Source organism: Dysidea avara, chromosome 6 (genome assembly GCF_963678975.1).
Source record: "Dysidea avara chromosome 6, odDysAvar1.4, whole genome shotgun sequence".
Taxonomy (NCBI): Eukaryota; Metazoa; Porifera; class Demospongiae; order Dictyoceratida; family Dysideidae; genus Dysidea; species Dysidea avara.
The window spans coordinates 6,695,273-6,704,283 of record NC_089277.1 but is presented as its reverse complement, the minus strand read 5'-3'; the positions used below and the strand labels follow the sequence as shown (position 1 = coordinate 6,704,283).

The window sequence follows — 9,011 nt, the reverse complement described above, 5'->3', positions numbered from 1 at the left end:
TAAATTTTGTGGGTGAGCTCTGGCGCTTATTGCCACTGTGTTGCGGCATAGCGGCAGAGCTGATGTTGATGTTTCGGGGTATTAATTATCTGTCGTCTGGTTATAGATCGTTGAGGTGTGTACTGAGCAGAGGGCTGAGCAGTGTGAGCAGAAAATCACAACGCATTCCTTAACTAACAATGAGATATGTAACGTTTTGGTAGCTTGTCGATGTACTTATTTAATAATAGTACACAGTAATGGGTTTGCACACATACAGTACGTACCCGTACCGCCATTTAAAGTTGTGTGTAACATAGGCTAAGGCTACTTCAAATAAATTAAATACTTCCCATCCACAGTCAGCACTCGTTTTATTCCGTATTCTTCTACAGTTTCCGGTAGTGTTTACTAGGTATGTGGCTTAAAAAGTAAAAACAGTAATGGAAAATGGTAGAAGAGGTTAGGCCGGGCAGTATCATCAAGGGTTTTTCAAAAACATACATGCACGGGTACAGGGTGAAAGTCGCACAGTAAGCACCACTCTCCAGCTATTGACACCGATCAGAATCAACAGTATCAAGCACGCTAGTTGTATGAGACCCTTATTTAGTTTCTCATTCACCACCCGTATCCTTCTTAGGCTACCGCCATTATTTACTCTGTGCATGCTCAGAAGAACATGTGATACCAAACGGTCATAGTTTGTATTGAAACACGACGGTGTTTTTTTAAATTAACGCTACAGTGCACTATGCATCACCAGGAGAACTTGGAAAATTACTGCAGTGGATTCTATTTTTGACAGTTTTTCAATATTCAACTGAAATCCCGCTATGATGAAGTCAATAGAGCATGATTGCAACTAAAAAATCAATGTTAATTTGTGGGAGGAAAGAAAGAAAATTTGGACATCAGTGTAGTAATATTATAATGGACTAATGGTATTGCCCTCCCGCCCGCACCATAATGATTAGAAAGACTGGATGAGAAACTAATAATTATCAAATAGGGGCCTGAAGGTGAGTTTGAGGTGAGCTAGGGTTGGAGGTTGCACTATCGTCCGAGTGAAGCTAGCTTGCTTTGAACACCAAGAACTTACCTCAATACAGACAGTGAAAGACATCATTATGCTTAACTGGCAAACTTCAGTTAGGGTTAAGGTCGGGTTCAGCTTTGGGTTCTTCTTCACACTAGGTTCCTTCTTCAACAATGTAGCAACCTTTGTGGTTTGCACTCAGATATAAGGTAGAAAGCAAGGGAGTAAGGCGGTGGCTCAATGGTTGCGAGCCCTGGCTAGAAGTCCCACTTTATAACCCAGCTTTTTTTTGTTTTATTGTACATTTTTGTCTTAAGTTTTAAACCAGGCGCACGCCCACAAAAGACCGGCTGTGGGCAAAGTATCAATATCGCGATATTTTGTTATTAACTATCATGATACCATGCCTGTACATTATTGTCATTAAAAATCCATTTGTTATGCAGTGCTAGGCTAAGAATCCTTGTAAGTCATAATCTGGTTACCCCTGCAGAGAGGTGTGAACACCATAACATAACCTCAAAGCATGTGTTACAATAACTGTTACTGTAAACAAGGATGATAGTGGCTAGTTCACAATGTAGCACCAGCTATGATTGACTTATTTGTAAGTATCGTGAACTATTCAGTATCGTGAATAGTGGCTTTAGTATCGATCGTGATACTAAAATGACAGCATCGCTCAGCTCTAGTGTGTGTGTGTGTATGTGTATGTGTGTTTACCTATCTACCTATGTTTGTCCGTACGCACCCACATGAACAAAATTGTTAAATGGTAAAAGCAACTTTTACGTAAGAAGTAAAAGCGAAATGAAGTCTGTATTAAACTTCCGCACAGGTAAACATTGCTCTGAGGTGGTTTTTTTCGGTGGTCTGAAATACGGGTGTGGCGACTCTCCTCAGACTTTGTGAATTACGTTCCCTTTGGGTTTTACAGGCATTTAACAACTGAAAAACAACTGTGCATACCTCATAGACTACCAGGAATAGCCTATCCCTTCGAGTTGGAAAGGGGGTGTATCCCTACATATGCAAACAAAAATGAAGAGCAGCTTTGAGGCTTTGTTGAGAGAATTTGTGGGGAAAAACAATAGTCAAACTATAAAACAGTTTAGAAGATACTTCTGTGCATAATGTATTGTTAAAAGCGGTTTGTTTAACAAGCGTTTCTTTAGCAGTGCATAGCAACATAATTAAAAATTTCATGAATTACGAAATACGAAAATTACAATAAATTATGTATTACACAACCAAAAATCTATTGGCTAAAATGGTAATGCATAGTTGATTAATTCCAAGCTAGCTACATGGCACGTGGTTTTTAGAAGTAGCACAACATCAACTTGTTTTGGTCTGAGTTGCAGTGTGACTTTCACCCTGTACTTAGCACGTACCTTTTGTATTAATGCTTTACAGTGACCAGCACGTAATGGGGACTAAAATGTTCTATGCATTTCAGAGCCATTTATCTGCTAGATTTACCTTTTATGTTCCATATGCAAAAATGAATATAGCTATGGTCACTACCATTTACAATAGACCTGTGAAACTGGACAAAATGTCATAACTGGGTACTGAGCAGATCATAACTGTTGGTTATCTGGTTTACCGACATTTTTCTGCAAATTTTATGCTGCACCGCATGTAAGCTATACATGCCCTTAAAATTTGTAATACAGTTTGTCAGATTGTCCTTATGGTGGCCAAAGTATACGTAATAGGCACCAAGTGATTATACCTAAAGCTGAATTCTACTATGTAAAGTGTGATATCAATGTTAAAGAATGTGAAGAGTATCTAAAACGTACATTTTGGAGTAAATATCTTAAGAGATCGGTTAACCGGTTATGCAAAAAATAACTGGCAACTGGAACAACAGGTCGGTTAATCGGTTTACCTGGTAAGGTTTCACAGCTTTATTTACAATTAATTATTAAACTATTGTATACGTCTGTGTGTGGAATTCTTGTATATCACAGAGATGCATCTATTGTTACTAGCCACGCATCTTGTGTGATTTCTATGGTCTGGAGGTCTCTAATAAATTGGGTTGTATCTTTTATGTAAGAGGAGAGGATTTGTACAAATAGTCGTAGCCAGTAGTCTAGAAACTTTGATATGTTTTCTGTTGGGCTGTTACAGATCAAGGCCATTGGTTTTGTATTGGCATATTAGTTTTGTGAGTCATTTTAAGTGAGTAGAATCTAGGGTCTTCCTGTAATCACAACTCCTCTTGTTTTCAACCTATCACCATCAAGCAATAGTGGTATGTTAGGGGTGTATATAACTACCTTATTCACAACTCAATGTACATTGGAAAGGTTAAAAGATCCCTTTTGCAGATCATAGATTTGCAATCACTGGGCTTGTTTGTTCCAATTTCGTGTTCAGGTTTACTGATGTATTGTCAAATGGTGCTGCCCACAATAGCTTAGTAACTTTCGATGAATATATAAACTATGGTAGTATTCATATTGATTCTCTGAGTGGGCACAAAACTATTATACTTAATCTCTACCACCTCACTCCTGTTGCATCTTGCCAACTTTAAAAAATATAACAGGCTGGAAATTTACTTGTTATATACTTCATACAATAGATGCTCTTGCATGTCATCATCTAGTTAAACCAGCTGTTCTTAGTTGGTAGTATAAGCCCTGCATAATGTGTGTTTGTGGTTTGTGACATGATTCAATTTGATCAGTACAGTATCATTGCAATGGCTGTTTACTTGTACATTAAATTTATAGCTTAGTTGGAGACATCGTAATGATTCGATCTCAGTTTACTCAATACAAAGGTTTAGCCACTTTTCGAACTGTAGGATGTTTCCTACCCAAGCAGCATTCTTCTAGTACTATTGACAACAATTACATAGTGAGATCTCCATTTAAAACAGTTCCAATTCCTGAGACAAATTTTTACAGTCATGTATTCCAGCACTTTCCCAAATATGGCAAGAAGACTGCTCTAATAGATGGTGTTACAGGAAGGGAGTACTCATACAATGAAGTACAGGAGTCAGTGGTTAATATGGCATCTGGTCTAGTGAGGAGTAGTATGCAGAAGGGAGATGTGTTAGCACTAGTTTCTCCAAATAGTGCAGAATTTTGTACAACATTCTTCTCTACACTTGCCATGGGAGGGATCATGAGTACTTGTAATCCAAGTTACACCTCAGAAGAGTTGGCTTACCAGTTTAAGAACTCAAACTCAAAGTACATAGCCACCATACCAACCTTGCTACCAACAATACAAGAAGCAGCCAGTAAAGCAGGTTGTGTAGAGAAGATAATAGTGCTGGGTGATGATGGAGGTGTGGGAGAAGGGAAGGATCTGATATCCTACCAGAGTTTAGTAAAGGACAGTGGATCAAGATTTCCGACTGACATAAAACTGGACCCAATGAATGATGTCGCAATAATCCCATACTCCAGTGGTACTACTGGAAACCCAAAAGGAGTTGTGATGACTCATTACAACATGTCATCTTGTCTTGTTCAGTTAGAGCACGGAGGTCTCATCAGTGACTACTATCGTATAGGAAGGAGTCTATGTGTCTTACCATTCTTCCACATGGCGGGTTTTTTAATGAACATGACTTGTGGTTTACATGTTGGGTCAACATCAGTCACCATGCCAAAATTTGAACCAGAGCATTTTCTACGAACTATATCACAATATAAAGTCACGTACACAAATTTGGTCCCTCCACTGATTCTGTTTCTGGCCAATCACTCGATGGTTGATAAATATGACATGTCCAGCTTAAAACACATCTCATACGGTGCAGCTCCGACTGGATTCAAACTAGCTACAGCAGTTAAAAAGCGACTAAGCTTGGACTGCCTACAACATGGTTTTGGAATGACTGAAATTGGTATAACACACTTAACTCCACAAGATGTGTTCAAACCAAAATCAATTGGGCTACAATTCATGCACAACTTGTGCAAGATAGTGGACGTTAAAACAGGAACAGCTCTTGGTCCCAACATCCCTGGAGAACTTGTGATACAGGGTCCACAGGTACTTTATGTAAAATGTGTTCCATATTGATGTGGTTACTACAGGTAATGAGAGAATACCTCAACAATCCTGAAGCAACTAAAGCCACTATTAGAGATGGATGGTTCCATACTGGTGACTTAGGTAAGTATTGTGCATATCATGTAGTGTATTTACTATTGCTATGGGCATACTACATCCATAGGTTATTATGATGAGAATGGGTACTTCTATGTGACTGACAGACTAAAGGAGCTGATCAAGGTGAAAGGTTTCCAAGTAGCTCCAGCAGAACTGGAGGCTCTTCTCCTTCAACATCCACACATTTCTGATGTGGCAGTCATAGGTAAGGGGATCACATGATCCAGATTATGTCAGTAGTGTTACTGTACAAGGTGTTGATGATGAGAAATATGGTGAGCTCCCCCAAGCATTTGTGGTGAGGAGCAGTGATGAACTGAGTGAACAAGAAGTGGAGGATTTCGTAAAGGGACGAGTAGCAGAACATAAGCAGTTAAGAGGAGGAGTAAAGTTTATCAAACAAATACCAAAATCACTAAGTGGAAAGATATTAAGAAAACTATTGAGACAATAAAATTAATGAATGAATAGTTGGCCTATTAATAGTTGTACATGCATACGGTCATAATAGTATCCGGTTTTTTTTTTCCATAGCTACGTATACTGTATGTAGCTATTATCTCAAATTTACTCCACACATCTTTTGTGTAAATTATATCTACTTGATTACACAGTTACTGATATTGATGTTGGTTTTGCTACATTTTAGCTCAATGCTTATTAGAAATAGTAGAAGATAAAGCGAAATGCCTCAGAAGGACAACATGAAATGTGGGTATAGTATCCATACTGATATTTTTGACCTGAAACCAGGGACATCTTATTAGGAAGGCTTTTAACAAAGAATTTTCTTTCCTATCTCAGTTCGGTCTTGGGAAAGAATGGACCAATCATCCAAAATAGTTTTAGCATTGACATACAGTTTCAAGGGGTAGTAGTATTAGTGGCAGCTGTAACAGTATAATGAAGCACGAGAATGTGTTGAAGGACCACTCGTTTAATCTCAGTGACCTACATGTATGTAAACTGTAGCTGCTAGTACATTTTAAAAATCAACCAGTATCAGTGGTCCTCCTGATTAAATAATATCTGACAGCAAGCGTATAGAAGGGATCTGACAGCATTATACTTATAAACTTGTACCTGTCCTTAATTGATCATTTAAGTTGCAGGAATACCACAAAAGTGAATTTGGATCGACTTCAGTGATAGTACACTGACAGTTACACCCTTACATAATCTAAATATGTGACCGGATTTGCGAAAAGGTACCTTTTTTACACACAAAATTTGACCCATTTTTGTTTTTGATCCTTCATAAATTTTTGATCGTGGCATATAGTTGCCTAGAATTTTCCATGAGTGTTGCTACAGTATCTGGCTACATTTTGATAGTAAGAGGAAGTTAATTAGCATAAGGAGTGAAGTGTTATAATTATCATTTTGTTTGCTGGTATGTAAAATGTGTGGAAAAGCTACCTTTTCGCAAATCCGGTCACATATAAGCCTGCAGAGTATGCAAGAATAACCGGAAAATAATGGAAGAATACATAGTGCTGGCATGCAGTAAAGAGATGCGGGCGGTGGACGCCTGGGAAACAGAGGTTTTGTTCTGGAGTGCATGGCCATGGTCTTATGTAGATGTCGGATTAGAGAGGATCGACTGTAAAATTTTGCCTGTAGCCATCCATGCAGGGGCTGCAGGACACAGTAAATTACCCTAGGGCCCTGAAAGCCTGTTCAGTGAACTGGGCGTGGCTCGTTTAGATGAAGGACACACAGATGTTAGAAGGGCGCGTACCCTTCTATGAAGGAACCTACTTTCCTATAAATACAATAAAACGAACCATCATAATATATCGTCTGGAAACGCTTCCCTCCTTCTTCCAACTCGCTTGTTAGGCCAATGAAACTTGATTACCCTTTCCTATAAATACAATAAAACGAACCATCATAATATATCGTCTGGAAACGCTTCCCTCCTTCTTCCAACTCGCTTGTTAGGCCAATGAAACTTGATTACCAGTTTCTCGCTCAGATTTTTGAAAATTTGATGCGGGCGGGTGGTTATTATTCATTATTCATTATTTTCCAAAAAGTACAACACACATCCCAAACATGAAGATTTCTGCCAAAAAAGTGAGTCTACATTGATTACTCCTGCATTAAATAGCTAAAATACGTTACTAATCCGTATAACAGGTGATTTTTCCATTAGAGTATAGCTCATTGCTCCATTAGGCCACTACAATGAGATAACTTGTTTCTCATCAACCGCCCGCACCAAAATTTTCTTTTGCTCATTATTGCATGAGATGGCTTTTTTTAATGTTGTGGTAGTGGGTTTATCATGTAGAAAAGTACTATTTCCATGGAAAACTGCAATCTCATTGAAATCTGCTGCTGCTGCTGCTGCTGCTGCTGCTGCTGCTGCTGCTGCTGCTGCTGCTGCTGCTGCTGCTGCTGCTGCTGCTGCTGCTGCTGCTGCTGCTGCTGCTGCTGCTGCTGCTGCTGCTGCTGCTGCTGCTGCTGCTGCTGCTGCTGCTGCTGCTGCTGCTGCTGCTGCTGCTGCTGCTGCTGCTGCTGCTGCTGCTGCTGCTGCTGCTGCTGCTGCTGCTGCTGCTGCTGCTGCTGCTGCTGCTGCTGCTGCTGCTGCTGCTGCTGCTGCTGCTGCTGCTGCTGCTGCTGCTGCTGCTGCTGCTGCTGCTGCTGCTGCTGCTGCTGCTGCTGCTGCTGCTGCTGCTGCTGCTGCTGCTGCTGCTGCTGCTGCTGCTGCTGCTGCTGCTGCTGCTGCTGCTGCTGCTGCTGTACTGGGGTATGGTATATGACCACAAGACTAGTGAAACTCTTGTAAAGCTTTGTTACTGAAGTTGAAGTTTATGTGCACTCGGAGTTTTACCCTCAGTGTGCACTAGTGCTTGGTATGCACCCTGCCAATAACCCAAAATAAAGGATTATTATACTGGTTTTGTACAAATATGCTATGGCTTGTGCAATAATGAGATAATGAGATAACCCACCCGCCCGCATGTGTTACTCTATGAGAAGTTGATGAGAAACAAGTTATCTCATTGTAGTGGCCTTAGAGTAAAAGTGACTGCTCTATTAGAGTATTTCAATCTGAAGTATCAATAATGAAATTCCATGCGGGTGTATCAAAAGCATGCGGGCGATGACGCGAAACTGCTAATCAAATTTCATTGGCCTTAACCTCGCTTCCAAATATTCTACTGCAGGGCTTTCTTGTTAAGGCCCCTGTCCGGGGGTTTTGCTGTGTGTATGCTGGCGGTCCATGCGGTGTTTTTGTAGGCCTGTGTAGGCTCTGTAGGTTTAGCTGCTTTTTCTTTTTTCTGCTTTTTGTCATTTATAAATTAAATTAGGTTTAACTTCTAGCTAGAGATCGGGGAGGATGGGAGTGCCATTAGGGCCGGAATAAAATATATATATATATATTCTACTCTTTGCTGAAGTGGTTGAAATTCCGACCTTGAGACATCATAGATAGTATATAAGCAAGAGTAAATAATAGAGAAGAGAGTATCCAACTGCCATATATCATATCAAAAATGATCCTGTTAAGTCTTTCTGCATATTTCAGTAAATTTAGGGTATAATCATAGAAGTGTTCCTATCTAGTAATCATCACCTTCAACACTTACACACAATACAAAGCCTGTGTGCACACCACTTGTTAATAGACTAATTTAACACCTTCTTTGAATATGTTTTAACAAGCAGAGTGGACTTTACAGGATCATTTTTGATATCGTATATGGCAGTTGGATACTCTCTTCTCTATTATTTACTCTTGATATAAGGTATATACTATCTATGGTGACATCATCACATGTACAGTCACCAATAATATGCACCAAGAAAAGGTAGAAAATCCACACAATCACAA

The 9,011-nt window shown here is 39.7% G+C and overlaps 1 protein-coding gene across 3 annotated transcripts; it reads left to right on the top strand.

Moving 5' to 3' along the window:
- Positions 1-2: 2 nt before the first annotated feature.
- LOC136258146 (probable 4-coumarate--CoA ligase 3) lies at positions 3-5,792 on the top strand. 3 transcript variants are annotated; one of them, XM_066051457.1, is made up of 5 exons: positions 3-143; positions 3,769-5,047; positions 5,092-5,170; positions 5,232-5,372; positions 5,422-5,792. In XM_066051457.1, exons 2-5 carry the CDS (start codon positions 3,788-3,790, stop codon positions 5,619-5,621), a joined length of 1,680 nt encoding a protein of 559 aa, XP_065907529.1. In that variant the 5' UTR covers positions 3-143; positions 3,769-3,787; the 3' UTR covers positions 5,622-5,792. The 3 variants fall into 3 exon arrangements, with proteins under 3 accessions (XP_065907529.1, XP_065907528.1, XP_065907530.1); XM_066051456.1 differs by having other exon boundaries at positions 23-115; XM_066051458.1 differs by having other exon boundaries at positions 37-78.
- The last annotated feature ends 3,219 nt before the right edge of the window (positions 5,793-9,011 follow it).

Excerpts from the sequence above, each read along its gene's own strand:
- LOC136258146 (XM_066051456.1), top strand. The coding sequence starts at position 63 with ATGTTGATGTTTCGGGGTATTAATTATCTGTCGTCTGGTTATAGATCG. Across the intron at positions 116-3,768 it reads TCTGGTTATAGATCGTTGAG|CTTAGTTGGAGACATCGTAA; the intron begins GTGTGTACTGAG and ends TTAAATTTATAG. Across the intron at positions 5,373-5,421 it reads TTCTGATGTGGCAGTCATAG|GTGTTGATGATGAGAAATAT; the intron begins GTAAGGGGATCA and ends TTACTGTACAAG.